Source organism: Caretta caretta, chromosome 6 (assembly GCF_965140235.1).
Source record: "Caretta caretta isolate rCarCar2 chromosome 6, rCarCar1.hap1, whole genome shotgun sequence".
In the NCBI taxonomy this organism is placed as follows: Eukaryota; Metazoa; Chordata; order Testudines; family Cheloniidae; genus Caretta; species Caretta caretta.
In genome coordinates, this window is record NC_134211.1 from 2,865,001 (window position 1) to 2,884,357 (window position 19,357).

The following is a 19,357-nucleotide window of genomic DNA, read 5'->3' on the forward strand; positions in this document are numbered from 1 at the left end:
CAGCGGAAGAGGTGGATGCAGCTGGCTCTTAAGCTCTTTGGCCGAGGCAACGTGTGGGGAGAGGGGTCATGTGCCCCCCCATATTTCTGCCAGGATTTATATTTTTATATTTTTTGCACGGAGTGGGTTCACAATATGTGATGGGCAGTCGTTTCTTTCCAGACTTTCAAACCTTAATAACGTAACCAAGGGGGTGCCTTTGACCCTTCGCCTGAATAGTTGACTGAATAGTCTCCCATGACTTTCACTTTTTCAGGCAGCGTGGCATTCACAAGTGTGTTCCTTAGGCCTTGGAATTGTATTTGGCTTTTTTACTTCTTTTTCTGAAAAGCGGTTCAAGGACAGTCTGCGTTTAAACTAAGCCAATTTAATAGGGTACCTGTTGTTAGCTTTGTGCAATGGTGAAAAGACAATTAAGTTTGGACTTTTTCCTACACTAAGAAGGGCTACGTTTCCCTGTGATTAATAAGCCCCAATATTAATTTTAAACTGTTTCAACAATGGCTAAATTACGCTTGCCAGCAATATGTGTCACCAACAGAATTGCTGCTATATTTTATCTGAAGTAGTTTATCAAATAATTTATACCCGAGAGATTTGGGTAATTAAAACCCAAGGGGAATCGACGCTAACCTCTACACGTTTGTTTGTCTTTTAGTTGGGAAAGAAACGCAATTCTGCAAACGCTGTTACTTTGCTCCAAACAACATCTTCACTGAAATAAAGAGAGGGTTTTTTTTTCTGATCAAAACCTCGCGTGGTTTGGTTGTAATAATAAAGCTGTATGTAGTTGTGGGGGGATTATATTCATTCACTAGATTCGTTCCGGCACTTTATTTCCAGGTAGCCCATCAAAGAAGCCAAATGACAGACTGTATAATGATTTCGGAGTGTTTTTTAAAAAGAATTTCAAGTGTCCGAGCTACCCCTGTACAAACTGGCCTTAACTCTTAACCGTATATTAAGACAACTTTCTTGTTAAGATTTTTAATGCACGTATGAATCCTATAACCAGTTTTTTCCCTGGGTAGCTTAATTTTGGAACAGTCTCCATCTGCTATTACGTAGTATTGTACAGCATGACCTCAGAAGCAGCTCTAGAAATGGAAACTCCCTTGTCTCTTGAGTACCTGCCCTGAACCCTGCTGCAAATCACCAGAACTTTTAAATTGTGCCCCCTCCTGCCCCCACCCTCAACAGTTACTTGTCCCCTCTCCTCCTTGCCGAATGGATGGCCTTCCTAGGTGTTGGTACAGCACCTTGCACAATATTGCCCTGCTCTGAGCCTGGGGCCTCTAGGTTTTTCTGGAGTAGAAAAAATGAACAAAAGACCCCAGGAGTCCTGGCTCCCAGATCGAGCCCACTTCCCTCCTAGAGCCCTGGATAGAACCCAGGAGTCCTGGCTCCTAGTGACTTCTGCACAGAACTTTCCAACACTACACCTCCCATGAGGCACTGTGCTGTGTTTTATGCAGGGGGGTGGAATCCTGTTCCCTTTGTAGAGCATGCTGGGAACTGCAGGCAGGCCGGCCGGCTTTTCCCATTGACAAGCAGGGAGATGCCCTATGGGACTACGTTGCCCATGAGGCTTTGCGCCCCCAGCCGCTCATGGAGCCCTCTCTCATCGCATTGCCTTCTGGGATTTGTAGTTCTCCAGGAGACGCTTTACTGTTGACTTGCCTGAGGACAGCTGCTGGTCGGAACTACGTTTCCCAAGACACCCTGCTCCCGGGCTGCGTGGTGGCTGAGGCTCCCCCCCCCCCCCCCCTTTCAGCGGCGGAGGCTGCTGGCTCGCTCCGGTCCCCCAGAGTGGAACCTTGCAGGCCCCGCACCTGGCGGTAAGGGCCCCCTTTAGAACGTACCACCGTGGCGGTGGGAATGGGGGGGGGGGGGTTGGGGCTGTACCATTCCCTGCTTTCCCCATGTGGCGCAAGGGGATGGGAAACGGGCCCTAGGGTTTCTGAGCCGCCGGTTCGAGTCCGGCCTCGGGCACTTGGGTTCCATCCCCGGCCCGGGGAGGGGGAGGAGTGGGGTCTAGTGGTTAGAGAAGCGGGGGCTGGCTGGAGCGGGGGGGGACCTGGGGGATCAGGACTCCTGGGTTCCATCCCCAGCTCTGGGAGGGGAGCAGGGTCTAGTGCATAGAGAGGGGGGCCGGCTGGGCGCCCGGACGCCCGGGTTCCATCCCCAGAGTGGGGTCTGGAGGGGTGGAGCTGGGTGCCAGGGATGCTCCTGCAATGCTTTGATGCCGGTGAGTTGGCCGTGGTGGGGGGCAGGCGCCGGGGCTGTACGTCCCCGATGCCAGGGCTGGGCTCCTGCTGTCCTGTCCCGGCTCCGCCGCCCCCAGCCCTGCCTTCTGGGGTGCAAAGAGCCCGGGCTAGGGGGCGATGGACTGCGCTGGGGGCCTGGCATGCACCTGCCCCTGATATCGGGCACCTTGGGACGAGACCTGAAATGCACCACGCTGGACCTCAGATAAGAGTTTTTTACTCCCTGCCCTCCCAGAGCTGGGGAGAGAACCCAGGAGTTCTGGCTCCCAGCCCCGCCCCCCAACCACTGGACCCCACTCCCCTCCCAGAGCTGGGAAGAGAACCCAGGAGTCCTGGCTCCCAGCCCCCCCTGCTCTAACCCACTAGCCCCCACTCCCCTCCCAGAGCTGGGAAGAGAACCCAGGAGTCCTGGCTCCCAGCCCCCCCTGCTCTAACCCACTAGCCCCCACTCCCCTCCCAGAGCTGGGAAGAGAACCCAGGAGTCCTGGCTCCCAGCCCCACCGGCTGTAACCCACTAGACCCCAGGGCCCCGAGATCTGGCTGGGTTGGATCTTGGGGATGGAGAGTTTTCGGCAGCTTGTGAACACAAGGGGGTAATTTGTATGCCAACTGGGCCTTATATGCAGCATAGTGCCTAGATGGACCATGGCTCGTTGGCCCAGTGCCACATGGCTTGGGCAGTCTGTCTAGGTTGGTATCCCCTCCAAGCTCACCTGGAGCTTGGGGAAGCCTGTCTGGCCCCATAGCAGCCGCGGACAAGGCAGTATACCCAGCGTATGGCCCTGATCACTATTCCCATATCAGCCCTGTCCCAGTGCAGCAAGCTGTAGAGGCATGTGGGGTCCCAAGACACAGTGCCCCCTTCCATCAACATGGGACTGCATATTAGGGGGCAGGGGGAGGCTAAAGTCATTCTCCCCGAACGGGCTGCGTTGTGGGAACAAGGCCCCTCCCCTCCATGTCCTGGAGACCATCCCCACCGGGCACAGCTGCTGGGGGTGAATTGAGGACAGGGCTGGGGGAGGGCAGGCAAGGCTGCTATGCACATTCGCAGAGCGCTCGCAATCCGACCGCGCCAGCCAGGCAAACAGAGCCTTGTTCGGCTGTTAGCGTGGTCACTGCTTTCCCAGAGGGTAACAGCTGCCCCAGCTCCAGAACAAGGTGGGTGAATAGCCTCAGGACCCAGGGGTCCTGGCTTCTAGATCCCACTCTCCTCCCAGAGCTGAGATAGAACCCAGGAGTCCTGGCTCCCAGCCCCCCTGCTCTAACCACTAGACCCCACTCTCCTCCCAGAGCTGGGATAGAACCCAGGAGTCCTGGCTCCCAGCCCCCCTGCTCTAACCACTAGACCCCACTCCCCTCCCAGAGCTGGGATAGAACCCAGGAGTCCTGGCTCCCAGCCCCCCTGCTCTAACCACTAGACCCCACTCCCCTCCCAGAGCTGGGATAGAACCCAGGAGTCCTGGCTCCCAGCTCCCCCTGCTCTAACCACTAGACCCCACTCCCCTCCCAGAGCTGGGGAGAGAACCCAGGAGTCCTGGCTCCCAGCCCCCCCTGCTCTAACCCACTAGACCCCACTCCCCTCCCAGAGCTGGGATAGAACCCAGGAGTCCTGGCTCCCAGCTCCCCCTGCTCTAACCACTAGACCCCACTCCCCTCCCAGAGCTGGGGAGAGAACCCAGCAGTCCTGGCTCCCAGCTCCCCCTGCTCTAACCACTAGACCCCACTCCCCTCCGAGAGCTGGGGAGAGAACCCAGGAGTCCTGGCTCCCAGTCCCCCCTGCTCTAACCCACTAGACCCCATTCCCCTCCCAGAGCTGGGGAGAGAACCCAGGAGTCCGGATATTTTTTCTCTCCTCTTCGATGTCTGGTGGCAGATGGCTTTTCTGTGGGTGGCGGGGTGGCACAGAGCGATTGGGGTGGGGCCTGGTTTTTATTCTCTCTGGTTCCTCTCCTCTGTGCGAGGTTCACGCCAGGCTAAATGCCAGTGGCCTGAGATAAATCCAACCATCCAAGTCTGTTGCAGAGGGCGGGGCGCCAGGCCTCCTGCGTTCTCTCCCCGGCTCTGAGAGGGGAGTGGGGTCTTCTAGGTTTGGGGGGGTGGGGCAGAGAGGCAGGACTCCTGGGTTCTATCCCTGGCTCTGAGAGGGGAGTGGGGTCGAGTGGGGTTGGGGCTGAGAGCCAGGGCTCCTGGGTTCTGTCCCCACACCAATAACCCCGTGTCAATGAGGCTCTCCTCACTTTGGTACATGTGGGGTCTCCAGCCCTGGCCCTCCTTGGGGTGACGCCTGGACCCACCGTATTCATCTTGCCAAGCGTCTGCTTGGCGGGGGCCCCACTGGCCGCTCCTGGGATTTGAACCAGGGCCCCGGAAGGAAAGGTTCCCCGTATGACACCCCCAGCTGCTCATGATCTGGGATTGACTGGGTGGGGAGTGGGTGTGTATCACAGCAACAGCTTGAGTTGACCTAGAGTGGGGGAGAGGGGGTAGCGCGGCTGGGGTTGATGTTGGGGGGCTGCTGGAGAGAGGGGGAACTGGGAACGAAGACCTCGCGCGAAGCATTGGGGGATCCTGGTTCTGTCCATGTGTCTGTCCATCCCTAGATCCCTGGAATGTCAGTCTGTCTGTCATCCTTCCCTGGCACGTCCATCTTAATGTCTGTCTGTCTGTCCCTAGGTCCCTAGGATGCTGTCTGTCTGCCTATGCATCGGGTGCCTATCCATCTGTCTGTCTATAGGGTATCTGTCTGTCCAACTCCAGGATGTCTGGCCTTCTGTCTGCCTGTCTCTAGGATGTCTGTCTGCCTGCTCTTAGGGTGTCAGTCCGTCTGTCTGCTTGAACTTATGGTGTCTGTCCATCTCTAGGATGTCTGGCCTTCTGTCTGCCTGTCCGTAGGATGTCTGTCTGCCTGCCCTTAGGGTGTCTGTCCATGCCTAGGATGTCTGGCCATCTCTAGGTCCTTGGGCTGTCTGACTCATCCATCTGCTCTCTGACGCCCTCCCCACCCCCTTGGCGGCACGGTCCAGGTGCTCGTGCAGCGGGCCCCGCTCTGGGCGGATAGGCAGGGTGCTCCTTGGTTGGCTGTGGCAGCCGGTGTTGGCTAAGGGGGGTGGGGATGGATGGGACCAATGGGCCATGCACCTGGTGGTGGTGGGGCGCGTGTAACCCCACGCTGGGTGTTTGATTTGCCCACTCAGCGGCCGGGCAGAGACACCCACTCCGTGGACACCGGGGCTCCCGGGGTTCCTTCCACTCGGGCGCAGGTCGGTGCTTGGCCTTCTTCTGTCCGGTGAATGATTCGTTCTCTCTTTCTCCCTCTCTCTCTCTCTCTCTGTCTGCATTTCTACTCTTCCCCCCCTGTGCCCGCCCCTTCCCGCTCTGTCCACCTAGGCTGTTCCCTGGGAGCAGATCCAGCAAGCCAAGGACAAAACACGTCACCCTGGTTTCTCTTTAATCTGCTCTCTCTCTAGCCAGGCCCTCAGTGATCTGTCCAGCTCCCCCCCGCCCCCTCCAGCTCTTCAACAGGTGTCTCGGTCACTTTCTGATCTCTCTGTCGGTGTCCTCCCTCTGCATCTGTTCTCTCCTCTGTCTGTCTGTAGCTAGCCGTCCATCTCCAAACAGCGCACTTTCTCTCTAGTTTTTAATATCTATCTATCTATCTATCTATCTATCTATCTATCTATCTATCTATCTATCTATCCCCATACACCCCTCTCATCCATCCCGTAAACACCCTTCTGTCTGTCACTCACCCTGTTTAATCCACACATTCTCTCTTTTGGAATTTCTCAGTACACCCAGAGGTTATTACCCTGAGCAAGGTCCCTGTCGTGCTGGGCACTGCACAGACCCCCCCCTTCCCCCGAACCCACCCCAACCGAGATCAAGGTCCCCGTCACACCGGATGCTGCATAGACCCTTCGCCTGCCTGAGATGGGGGCCCCATCATGCCTGGCACAGCGCAGATCCCTGGGAGAGGCAGTCCCGACCTCGCAGCATTTACCATTCAGACCGACAAAGGCAGGATCAATCTCCAAGTTGTGCCGATGGGGAAAGTGAGGTGCAGCGACTGGCCCGGGGTGCCTCCAGGAAGCTGGAGCAGAGCAGGGGAATAGAACCCAGGAGTCCTGGGGGCGAATTATTATCTCTTCATGACGATGTGAAATCCCCACTGTGTGTCTCTTTTCTTTTAGATGGAAACGGCGCTCCCCGCTGTTGGCAAGGAAGGAAACCTCCACAAAATAACCAAGTTCACCTGAGGTAAGTGACTTCCGGAGGCCGTCTATTATGAGAGCAGCTAAGAGTTCCTAACCACGATCGGGCCCACGGTTGCTGCCCAGACCGCCCCATTGAGCGCAGCAATTCCCCCCAGTTGCCTCACCCCAAAGGTGGTGCATCTCAGCCCCAGGCGAGCCATCCCTGTGTGGTATTATCTCTGGTTGTTCGTCCATTGCCCCACCCCAGAGGCAGTCGCATCCCAGTGCCAGATTTGCTCTGAACCTTCCTGTCTGTCATCTCCAGGTGTCTGTGAAGGCAGGAAAATGCTGTGGAAAGCTCTCCTGAGGGTGGAGCTGGGGGGAACGGGCAACCGGGCCCCCTCCATGAACTGGCTCCTGTCCCCGGCCCTCCGGTACCGGTCCACTTCTGTCATGGATAACCACCATGTGGAGCTGGCCCGAGAGCGATCCAAGACAGTCACCTCCTTCTACAACCAGTCGGCCATTGACATCGCAGCGGAGAAGGTGAGGGGCGTTGGCTCAGTCAGGAGGGAAACTGAGGCAAGCCCAGGGGGTGGCACTAGGGGGTGCTGTGCTGCAGGGGGTGTGGGAGAGGGTGTTCTCCTCTGGCTTCAATGCCTCAGTGTGGCGTTAGGGGGCGCTGTGCTGCAGAGAGCCGGGTGGGGCTCATTCATCCTGGGATCCTGGCCAAATTCCAGCTCTGGGGACTCCACTCTACTCTCCCAAATTCCCTTCTGCTCTTTCAATTGGACACAGGATTCCTTTTCACTTCCTGTCCCAAAGCCCTGCACGTCTTAGCTGGCTGCCATGCCCCGCCCCAGAGTCAGCCGCATCTCAGCGCCAGCTGAGCCGACCCCCTATGGCCTTGCTGCACGGCTGGGCCCCAACTGCCCCACCCCAGAGGTGGCTGCATCTCCGCACTGGGCGACCCATCTCTTGTGTGAGAGTCATCTGTTCCTCTCTTGGCTCCTTTCCCCCACGCTGCACAGCAGCTAGTCACCCAGATTCATTCCCTGCTACAATGGATGTGCAGCGGGGTAAGTCGGTCCCATTGTGTTAAATAGGAAGGGGAGAGCGGGCAGGGAGCTTGGCAGCGTGAGCCAGCGTTAAGCAGCCAAATATTTACTCAAGAGAAACCAGGCCACGTGCTGAAGAATTACCGCCCGTCCCCTGTACTAGAGGGGAGTTTAATAATATTAATTTCAGCCGCTCGCCAGGTACGAAGCTACTGGCAAATAAAACACGCACACATGTGCCACAGAAGAAGGGATGCTTTGCCAGTCCAGGCGGTATTAATCTGGGTTTAGTGAAATAGGCCGGAGACAGAAATTAAGGGGCCTTTCCCCTCTAGGAGGCACCAGCTCCAATCTGGCCGCAGACACAGGGACTGGCTGGCTCAGGGGCGTGGGGAATGGGGCCCGGGGCCTGTTCCCTCTAGGGGGCGCCGGCTCTGACCCGGACTTGAAGAGGCCGATCAGAAGCCCCCCCCCCCCCCCCCCCCCCGCCTTGCATTCGCTACTTTTGATTTCCTGTTTGCTTTTTCCATTTAGCATCCTTTGAAAACCCCTTCCCCGTTGCTGGGCAGGTAGCAGTATTGCCGTGGCAACCCTCTCGGTTGCCTAGGTATCCATGGCAACTCCTGCTCTTCCTCTCTCAAGAGCCCACACCTCAGCCAGGGGAGGCCCGGATCCTGGGCCCCGGCCCGTTGAAAGCCGGGGCTGAATTGTGAGACCCAGTTCCTGAGGAACGAGGTCGGCGCGCTTGGTGCTGAGATGCAGCCACCTCTGGGGTGGGGCAGCTGGGGAACAGCCGCACAAGGGAACAGACTGGGGGACGGGAGCCGTTACCCACCCGGCCCTTCCAGGCGCTGCAGATTGAAGGCGTCCGGACGGCTGTAGCTGCTCTGCCCCCCGCGGCGGGTGCTGGCTCATCACCGGGGAATCTGGGGCGTTGGTCCCAGCAGCAGGTCTGGGCTCCCATGTGCCTCCTGGCAGCGAAAGCCGCGAGGACTGCCAGCGCAGGTGTTTGGCACGACCAAGTCCGGGGTTCGCCCAAGGGCCCATCTAGCCTGGTATCCCGCCCCCTCCCTGCCACCTGGATCAGACCCCCGGGCCCATCTAGCCTGGGATCTTGCCCCCTCCCTGCTGCCCCGGAACAGACCCACGGGCCCATCTAGCCTGCTGTCCCCCCACTGTGTCAGAGCCTGCGTCGGGGTTTCCAATTCCTCCTTCCCCGAACCCCAACCCTGACACTTGGCTGTTCTGTGTGTGTGTAATGTCCTGGCTTGGGGGGTGTCCAGCCCTATGTGGGGGTCCCCTGGCTTGGGGGGTGTCCAGCCCCGTGTGGGGGTCCCCTCGGGAGGCGGGGGGTCCAGCCCCGTGTGGGCGTCTCCTGAGGAATGGAATCAAGCCCCTTCCTCCTCCGTTCTTGCTGTCTGGTTCTTTTCTCTCCCTCTGCTCTGCTTCTTTCACCATCTTTTCCCTCCTTTTTGTTTCTTCCTCATTCAGCCTTCTTTCTCCATTTCTCTTTTTTCTTTCCTTCATTCACTCCTTTCTGTTTCCTGTCATTTCTCCCCCATTCAATCCTATTTCTCTCCTTTTTTTCTGTCTCATTCATTCTTTCCCTCACTCGTGCTCCTTTTATTTCTTCCTCATGCATTCTTGTTTTTCTTTTTTTTCTCATTCACTCTTTTCTCTTCCTCTTTCTCCTTCCTTTCTTCCTCATCCACTTTCCCTCTCATTCCTTTTTTGTTTCTTCCTCCTTCATTCTCTCGGCGTTCCTGTCCCATTCTTTCCCCATCTCACACTCCCTCCCTCTCTCTCTTCTGTTCCTGTGGGCACCTCACAGACCCACCCCCCATGCCCCACGTGGGCGTGGCCGTGCCTTACAGATGTATTGCCATGCTCCACCTGCTGATCCCCCCTCTGCCCTCAGGGAGCGCTCTGGACCCCTCACTAATCTGCCTCCTTCATGTTCTCTCCCAGCCGTCTGTGAGATTGACGCCCACCACCATGCTGTATTCGGGACGGTCGCAGGATGGCAGCCACCTCCTGGTAAGCTGTGGACCGGCACAGCCCCCCAGCATGCCCCCACCTGGCCCATCTGAGAGCTCCAACTGAACCCCACTTTACCAGAGGGGAAAAAAGTGCTATCCCTGTTATACATGCAGGGGAAACTGAGGCACAGAGTAAGGGTCGGGGGGAAGGATCACACATTCACGCAGGGAATTAATAATAGAACCCAGGAGTCCCAGCTCCCAGCCCCCTGCTCTAACTATTAGACCCTACTCCCCTCCCAGAGCCAGGGAGAGAACCCAGGAGTCCTGGCTCCCAGCCACTCTGACTCTAGTTCTGCTAGAATTGGTGGGGAGGAGCTGCAGGCTGCAGGTTGGGTCCTGTGAGGGAGGGATGGAAGCAGCCCTAAAGATGCCAACAGATGGGTGCCAGCATCTCCTGAGCAGGACAGATGCCAGGGCACACCCAGCCAGTGCCTCATTCAGCCTGTGGGCTGGGATCTCTTAGGACTCCTGGGTTCTCTCCCCAGCTCTGGGAGGGGAGTGGAGTCTAGTGGGTTAGAGCAGGGGGGGATGGGAGCCAGGACTCCTGGGTTCTCTCCTCAGCTCTGGGAGGGGAGTGCGGTCTAGTGGGTTAGAGCAGAGGGGGCTGGGAGCCAGGACTCCTGGGTTCTCTCCTCAGCTCTGGGAGGGGAGTGGGGTCTAGTAGGTTAGAGCAGGGGGGCTGGGAGCGAGGACTCCTGGGTTCTCTCCTCAGCTCTGGGAGGGGAGTGGGGTCTAGTGGGTTAGAGCAGGGAGGCTGGGAGCCAGGACTCCTGGGTTCTCTCCCACTGTGTGTGCAGCTGAGAACTGACACACTCGTTGCCTCGTTGCTCAGCACAGTTCTCCAGTCTGCCCAGGCCTGAGGGTGTGCTGGCTGTTTCCAGGAAGATCGCCCGGCGTGTTACGTCCTACCCCATTAAATGAACTGATGGGATTGTAACAACCTTCATCCCAGTCTCTGCACAGGAATGGCTCACCCAGCGCTGAGATGCAGCCACCTCTGGGGTGGGGGCAGCTGAGGAACAGCCGTGAAATTTTTCTTCAAAACAGTTTAAGACAGAAAGTGAAGGAGAATTCGGACTGGTTGATTGCAGGGGTCGGGATTAAGGGAGGAAGAACAGAATTAGGTACAGACATAGGATCAGCACCTTACCTCTTTAGTTCGATTAAACCAGGAGTCCTGGCTCCCAGCCCCTTCTGCTTTAACCACTAGACCCCACTTCCCTCCCAGAGCAGGGGAGAGAACCCAGGAGTCCTGGCTCCCAGTCCCTTTGCTCTGGCCACTGTCCCCTGACCCCGGTCAATAACACTCTGAGTTCTTCCTCCTGTAGAAAAGTGCCCATTACCTTCACCGCGAGCTGCCCGTCCGCATCGCCCATCGCATCAAGGGCTTCCGCAGCCTCCCCTTCATCATCGGATGCAACCCCACCATCCTCCACGTGGTACGTACCCGAGCGGGGGCACGGCTGAGGAACACCGTGAGGGGGAAGGGGACACAGGGGGGATCTGGCGGTTGTAGTGTGGGTGGGGATAGAACCTAGGAGTCCTGGCTCCCAGCCCTCCCTGCTCTAACCCATTAGCCTCCCCTCCCCTCCCAGGGCTGAGGTTAGAACCCAGGAGTCCTGGCTCCCAGTGCCCCCTGCTCTAACCCACTAGCCCCCACTCCCCTCCCAGGGCTGGGGAGAGAACCCAGGAGTCCTGTGCGCTATCAGGTGAACCCTGCTGCCAGTCAGTGTTTCCCTGCCTCGCTTGACGCTTATTCGTTTCTCCGTCCTTCAGCATGAGCTGTACATCCGAGCCTTCCAGATGCTGAGCGAATTCCCCACGGTGAGTAGTCGATTATCGGGTGGCCCCCAGCACCCAAAGCGCTAGTTAAATTACGGGAACAGGTTATACGTTCCCTTCCCCCATTGCCGACTGATCCTGTGCCTGGGCCAATCGAGCGAAGGGTAGAATATCTGCAGGGAGGGTCAGGATAACCTAGGTTATCACATCTCCATCCACCCAACCTCACACTGCTCCATCCGCCCTTGCAGACGCCATCCATCCCTGTACATGTATCTCAACTGGATCCATCCATCTGTCAACCCTTCATCCATCCCTCCCTGTACATGTCATCCGGTGGTCTCAACTGGATCCATCCATCCATCCATCTCTGTAGATGTGAGCCATGTATCTTGGCTGAATCCATCCACCCCATACCTGCTATCTGTCTGTCTTGACTGGATCCATCCATCCATCAGTACACACCAGCCATCTATCTCGACTGGATCCATCCCTCCATCCATCTCTGAATGCACCATCCAGTATCTCAACTGAATGATCGATCTATCTAAGTTTTCTTTCTTTCTTTCTTTCTTTCTTTCTTTCTTTCTTTCTTTCTTTCTTTCTTTCTTTCTTTCTTTCTTTCTTTCTTTCTTTCTTTCTTTCTTTCTTTCTTTCTTTCTTTCTTTCTTTCTTTCTTTCTGTTCTGTACTTTGATCTATATGGCTAAGGTGACACAATAAATTGACCATATGCTGATGGTTTGGTGGAAATGGGACATGGCCCTTACCCCTCTCTGGGGCACCGGCTCCGATCCGGGGCATGGGGCCTTTCCCCTCCAGGGGGCGCTGACTTCCACACAGGTTCATGTCCCTTCCGTCCTGTCCCCCTCCCAGATCAAGGACCAAGAGGCAGAAGCCCAGTACTGCAAGCTGGTCCGGCAGCTGCTGGATGATCATAAGGACGTGGTGACGCTGCTGGCCGAGGGGGTGCGGGAGTGTCGTAAACACATCCAGGTATTGGGGGGCTGGGATTGTGAGAAGGGTTCAAGCGGGGGGGGCTGGGAGCCAGGACTCCTGGGTTCTATCCCAAACTCTGAGAGGGGAGTGGGATCTAGTGGGTTAGAGCAGGGGAGGCTGGGAGCCAGGACTCCTGGGTTCTCTCCTTGGCTCTGGGGGGGGAGTGGGGTCTAGTAGGTTAGGGTACGGGGGTGGAGAGCCAGGACTCCTGGGTTCCATTCCCAGCTCTGCTATGCGCTCTGCTGGGTGAGCCTGGTTAAGTCACGTCCCCTATTGGTGTGTCGTTTTCCCCATCTGTGAATGAGACAGATACCATCCTTTGTAAAATGACGTTTGCTGATGAAAAGTACTACGTGAGCACTTGGAATGATTATAACCCGCACTGTCACTGCTGAGTTAATGCTTATTAATTATTATTTAGAATGATCATTTTTGCTAGTACCTTTTACGTCTGTTATTATTATTGATGACTAATTATCATCGTTTCCGGATTTTTGTCAATATTCCACCTACTTATGTCTAAATCATCATGTTCTGTGTTGGTAATTTAATATTTTACTAACTGGTAAATACAGATTTTATTATCAATTATTAATTCCCCTTATGCTTGTTGTATTTATTGTTATTTTGGATTAATTATCCTTATTTCAGTATTCCTCCCCCCCATTACACTCATTTCCAATCATCAGTATTCATCTTTTACTAATCTTTTACTGATTCTTGTTGATTTTCTCTTGCATTGTATTAGCTCCTTAAATCCCATTATGCTGATTGCATTTATGATTATTTTTGAATAATCATTCAATATTTTAAGTCACTTGTCAATGTCTAGGCTTGGCGGAATTCCATTTTTGTTTGTTTGCGGCTTCCATGGAGAATATCGATGTTTATTTTGAAGCTTTTTAAAATTTTTATCCATTTATTGTCTCTGGTTATTACTCATAAATAACCCTGTCTGTCTGAGCCATACGGAAGTATTTGGCTTTGGTTCTGTGTGTTGCCTTGGTCTCAGCACAGTCCTGATTCCTTGTACTTAACCCGCTTTCTCCATCCGTAGATCTCAAAGCGTTTTACAAAGGAGGCCGGTATCTTTATACCCATTTTATAGATAGGGACACTGAGGCACGAAGCGGGGACATGACTTGTCCAACATCACACAGCAGGCCAGGTCCCCTGAGTCCTCTCTGCGTCTTTGTTGAGCTGTTGTCTGTTAACCCCTTCGCTGCCGTTCTCCTCCCGTATCAGGACGAGAAGGTCATCCGCTATTTCCTAGACAAGATGCTCACCTCCCGGCTGGGGATCCGGATGCTGGCGATCCATCACCTGGCGCTGCACGAGGAAAAGGTACGGCCCGGCCTCTGCTCACCCATTCCCCTCGGCTCCCTGCCGCCCTAGAACGGGCAACACACGCGAAATAGCTGGCTGCCCCCAACGGATTAGAGTCGGCCACCTGGAAATTCATAATATATTATGGAACCACCCTGCTTGGGTCTGGAGCCTTCCCTCTTAGGGGGTGCTGGCACGGCTCTGGTCCCAGGGCGTGGGACTGGCTGGCTCAGAGCGGCGGGAAATGGACATGGGGCCTTTCCCCTTTGGGAGACGCTGGCTCTCATCTGGTCCCAGGGTGTGGGACTGGCTGGTTCGGGGGGCAGGTAATGGACATGGAGCCTTTCACCTCTAGGGGGCGCTGGCTTCTCTCCGGTCCCAGGGCGGGGGACTGGCTGGCTCGGGGCGGGGGGCAGGGCATGGGGCACGGGTTAAAGCCCTGCCTGATTGGTGGTCTCTGTCTGATTGGCAGCCGGACTTCGTGGGTATCATCTGCACCCGTCTCTCCCCGAAGAAAATCATTGAGAAGTGGGTGGATTTTGCAAGGTATGGAATAATGATGGTCTGTGGCACCAAATGGTGGAGGCAGCCTGGAGTTACACCGTTTACATTTCGCCCTGCTCCGATTTACGGGTAGCGTGGCGGGAGAGCGGAGGAAATGTCTTCTTCCTCCAAGTATTGCTCCGCTGGATCTGCAGGTGGATTCGTACGGGGTGGTTCCCTTCTCCCGTTCAGCTGGTGGCTTGCAGAGATCCTGCTGTTCTTGTTCAACCACTAACCGGCTGAGATGTGTCTGGAAAAATCACCCCGGTTTTATGAATAGATCTTTTAAGGGTAGATGATCGGCTGCTGCGTGTATCTAGGGAACTCCCTGAGATATGGCTGGGGCACTGGGGATGTTCATTCATCCTGAATGGAAGGGGACATCTGTCCATATAAACAAGAGTGGGGTCTAGTGGTTAGAGTAGCGGGGGCTGGGAGCCAGGACTCCTGGGTTCTCTCTCCAGTTTTGGCAGGGGCGTGGGATATGGTGGATTAGATCGGGGGGAGTCGGAATCAGGTTTGATCCAGTGCGGTGGGGAGGTTGAGTGACCGACCCAGCCTGGCTAATGGTTTGTTCCTCCCCCCTTTCCCTGGGTGTAGGCGTCTGTGTGAGCACAAGTACGGGAACGCCCCGCGGGTGCGGATCAATGGGCATGTGGCTGCTCGCTTCCCCTTCATCCCCATGCCCCTCGACTACATCCTGCCGGAGCTGCTCAAGAACGCCATGAGGTGAGCTCCGCCGTCCACCCAGTGCATGGCAAAGGGGCTGGCTCAGGGGGGCGGGTAATGGGACATGAGGCCTTTCCTCTTTAGGGGGCGCCAGCTCTGATCTAGCCCCAGGGCAGGGGACTGGCTGGCTCGGGAGGTGGGGAATGGACACGGGGCCTTTCTCCGCTAGGGGACACTGGGCGGATAGGCAGGGCGGGGCCTGATTTTAGGCAACATTTTTCACTCTCCCCCTTCCCCAGGGCCACCATGGAGTCTCACCTGGACACGCCGTACAATGTACCGGACATTGTCATCACCATCGCCAACAACGACATCGACCTGATCATCAGGTACCGCGTGCCGGCTGCGACCCCGGCCCCCGGTGACGTCAGCGGGGGTCCCTCCGGGGTGGCTGAGGCAGGGGCTGAAATTAAGAAAGGGGAAATGTTGGCTGAGAATCGGGTGGGCCCGGATGGGGCGTCTCCGTTGGGGAATAGACGATCCTGCCCCGGGCGGGGACCAGCGAGATGGGTGGAAGTGGGGTGAGCCGTGGTGTGTCAGCTGCCTGGTACTGAGTGCACCCCGTCCCCGATAGGATTTCGGACCGGGGTGGCGGGATCCCCCACGAGCACCTGGAGAAGGTGACGGATTATCACTTCACGACGGCGGAGTCCAGCGCCCAAGACCCCCGCATGAACACCCTCTTCGGGAACATGGTGGACATGGTCAACAGCGGCCAGTCGGGCCCGATGCATGGGTGAGTCCGGCGCTTCGAGCCGCCGCGTTGCCAGCTGCATGGTAGCATTCCCGGCATCCTCCGCCCACGGGGCGTCCTGGACGGGTCCTCAGCCGGGATCCGCCCAGCTGGGCCGGAACAGGCTTTCCCCAGCCTGCCAGTATTGCCGAGAGTTTGAAGAGATTCACCGTCCGCGAACCAAAATCTTGACAACGTCCGCGGATTGAAAAGCCGATTCCCCTCACCCCCGATTTGGGTCCATTGGAACGTTTCGTTTAGATCTTAGGAAAAACTTTCTAACGTTAAGGCTAGTTCACCCCCGGTTGGGAGCACTGGGGATGTTCATTGGAGGTTTTTAAGAACAGGTGGGACAAACGCCTGTCAGGGCGGGTCTAGGTTTACTCAGTCCTGGCCTCAGCACAGTGGCCGGACTTGATGGCCTCTCGAGGTCCTTTCCTGTCCGACCGTTCTGTGATTTCAACCCGTTTTCGCCAGCTGATCGGTCTGATGAGCTCAAAGGTCGAAGGGGTTTCAATCGGGAAAATTGGAACGTTGTCGTTTGGGAAAACGATGAAACGTTTTGTCCGGTTCCAATTTGTTCATCCCGTGTGTTTCGATGAAAAGACGAGTCGTCGAACGATTCCCCGGCGACTCTGCCCCGGAGAGTCTGACGGAGATTTGGAGCGGATGGCTAGAACCCAGGAGTCCTGAGACCCAGCCCCCCCGTATTTTAACCCACTAGACCGCGCTCCGCTCCTTCACAACCCAGGCGTCCTGCTTCCCAGGCCAGGACCACACCACAGCATCTCCGTGTTGGCCATTTACAATATGTCGCATGCACGGGTGCTGACTTTTATTCTTCCTGGTGGGTGCTCAGCCCCCAGGCCCCGCCCTCCCTCCACCCCTTTCTTCCCCCCGCTCCACCCCTTCCCCGAGGTTCCCTGACCGTCCGCTGCTCTCTGCCCTCCCCCAAGTGCCTCCAGCCAGCTACCAAACAGCTGAGCGGCACCCCGGCCAAACAGCTGCGAGTGGTGGGTGCTGAGCACCCCCCCTGTTTTTTTCCCTGTGAGTTCTTGAGCCCCCGAGCACACTCAGGGTCGGCACCTGTGGTGGTGTGTATTCTTATTTATTAGCTGTGGTTATGGTCGCGCCGAGGAGCTCGGTCATAGCCCAGAACCCCGTTGTGCTCGGTGCTGTACGTTATTAGGTGTTTTACGGTAGCACCGAGGAGCTCAGACATGGCCCAGAACCCCATTGTGGTCGGTGCTGTACGTTATTAGGTGTTTTACAGTAGCGCCTAGGCGCTCAGTCATAGCCCAGAACCCCGTTGTGCTCGGTGCTGTACGTTCTTAGGCGTATTACGGTCGCACCTAGCCGCTCAGACATGGCCCAGAACCCCGTTGTCCTAGGTGCTGTATATTATTAGGTATATTATGGTAGTGCCCAAGAGCCCAGACATGGCCCAGAACCCCGTTGTGCTAGGTGCTGTACGTTATTAGGTGTATTACAGTCGCTCCTAGGAACCCAGACATAGCCCAGAACCCCGTTGTGCTAGGTGCTGTACATTATTAGGCATATTATCGTAGCACCTCAGAGCCCAGTCATGGCCCAGAACTCTGTTGTGCTAGGTGCTGTACGTTATTTATTAGGTGTATTATGGTAGACCAAAGAGCTGACCGTCTCAGTCTATAACTCCCATGTGATTACCCTGCCCCCCTCCCCCCATCTGTCTGTCTCTGCCACAGGTTCGGCTTCGGGCTGCCGACCTCCCGTGCCTATGCCGAGTACCTGGGGGGATCGCTGTGCATCCAGTCCCTGCAGGGCATCGGCACCGACGTGTACCTCCGTCTGAAACACATTGATGGCAAGGAGGAGAGTTTCCGCATCTAGAGACGCCCCCCTCTCCCTGGGCCGTGGCCCCCTCCGCATGGACATTGGCTTTGCTTCCCGTCACTCTGTGCTTGGATACCCACGGCCCTGATCCCACGGCCCCGGACTCCTGGGTTCCCTGCATCTCCACGAGGGGGGGGGCGACTTTGAGCTTATGGACGGGACGTCGCCTCCTGCTGGTTATTCCAGTCCCGCCCCTGGAAGCACCCTAATGGATTCTTTATTCGGTGGGGCGGGGCCTGGGTCGACCAACCCCAAACAGGTTTTGAAGGCAACGGACGCTTCCCGGCGCATGTACCTCCCTTGGTAGCTCCACACTGCCAGCACCTTGCACACTCGTTTTCTCACCCTTGTTTCATTCCCTTCTTCTCAAGAAACCAAATCGAAGGACGGCGTTGGAGTGGGGGGGAAGACTTTTATTGCTGCGCATGGCCCCAGAATCGCTCCCCCACCTGTCTCAAGAGCCCCACCCCTTCACACTTTGGACAGGGGAAGAATTTTATGGTTGCGCCTGGATGCTGGATTCCCCACCCACCCACGGCACATGGCGGATGCCAATTCTAGCCCTGGTTTTTGTTTTCCTGCTTTCTTGTTTATTTCAGGGGGGTGGGGGTGGGGCAGGATGTGGGTTTGACTCCCCTCCTCGGGGGTGGCCCGGGGGAACCAGACCCTGGACCTGTATCTCGCTGTGATACTGATTAAAAGCGCCGATTCTGAAAGGCGGCGAGGCCGTGTGACTCTGTGCCGGAGGGAGCAGGGCAGAGCTGCGGTTCCTTGCATCGTTGTGATCATCTAGTCAGACACAAGCTGTGCACCTTCCACGAATTAACTCCTGTTTGAAGTAGAGCAGATCTTTCAGGAAGACATCCCAGCTTGATTTTAAAATCGCCAGTAATGGAGAATCCACCATGACCCTTGGGAAGTCATTCCAGTGGTTAATTCCTCTCAATGTTAAAAATTTGCCCCGGGTTTCCAGTCTGAATTTGTCTAGCTTCAACCTCCAGCCATTGGACATTGTTAGGTTTGTCTGATAGCTTGAAAAGCCCGTGATCAAATATTTGTTCCCCATGTAGGTACTTATAGACTGGGATCAAGTCACCCCCCCCTTTACCCTTCTCTTTGTTAAGCTAAATAGATGGAGCTCCTTGCGTCTGTCTCTCATATTGGGTTCCGGGAAATGGGCGGGATAAGGTTGGATGTTTTGCTAAAAGCTCTGCTCTAGGAATTATTTTGGGGCAGTTCTCTAGCCTGTGTTATGGGAGGGGAGTGAGGGGATCAGACGAGATCCCAAAGATCCTTCCTGGCCTTGGAATCCATGACGTGTGAAAAGCCGGAGGACACGGATACAGGGCGTTGCGGGAATGGCAGTGGAGTTCAACATATGAGTGTGGATGCTGATGGGGGGGGCATGGGGAAAAAAGTGCAGGATGACACACAGTGACCCTGCCGTGCAGCTCTGCTCTCGGCCTCTCTGTGGGAAGGAGCTCTTCTGGTTGCTTGAGGGTGTAACGGAAAGGAAATGATCCGGTGAGAAATTTGCCCTTTCTCTGCCACCAGTGAAGGCAAGAAACTTTCTCTATTAAACAAGAAACGAAAGTTGAGGTTCTCCTCTGTTCACATGACATCTTTTGGGGCCGGGGCCTATTCTCTCCTGCTGGACTATCCAAACAGCGGGGGGTGCAGGGGGGGAGCTGTTCCTATCCCGCCCGTCAGATATTCTATTGGGGAGGGTCCCCCAGGAGTGTTTTTTTCTGCCTCCCTCCCACTCTTCTTGTAGCAGCTGGAAGTACACTGTTTGTGTGTGTCCATCC

The 19,357-nt window shown here is 56.1% G+C and overlaps 1 protein-coding gene across 2 annotated transcripts; it reads left to right on the plus strand.

Annotated features, from left to right (window-relative positions):
• The first annotated feature begins 1,762 nt into the window (after positions 1 to 1,762).
• On the plus strand, positions 1,763 to 19,142 carry BCKDK (branched chain keto acid dehydrogenase kinase). Of its 2 annotated transcripts, none has more exons than XM_048853391.2 (13): positions 1,763 to 1,838; positions 6,461 to 6,527; positions 6,789 to 7,009; positions 9,490 to 9,558; positions 10,892 to 11,002; positions 11,340 to 11,387; positions 12,221 to 12,340; positions 13,589 to 13,687; positions 14,142 to 14,215; positions 14,813 to 14,941; positions 15,181 to 15,270; positions 15,516 to 15,677; positions 17,402 to 19,142. In XM_048853391.2, the coding sequence occupies exons 3-13, from the start codon at positions 6,809 to 6,811 to the stop codon at positions 17,544 to 17,546; spliced, it is 1,248 nt and encodes a 415-aa protein (XP_048709348.1). In that variant the 5' UTR covers positions 1,763 to 1,838; positions 6,461 to 6,527; positions 6,789 to 6,808; the 3' UTR covers positions 17,547 to 19,142. The 2 variants fall into 2 exon arrangements, with proteins under 2 accessions (XP_048709348.1, XP_048709350.1); XM_048853393.2 differs by lacking the exon at positions 1,763 to 1,838 and adding an exon at positions 3,337 to 3,428.
• The last annotated feature ends 215 nt before the right edge of the window (positions 19,143 to 19,357 follow it).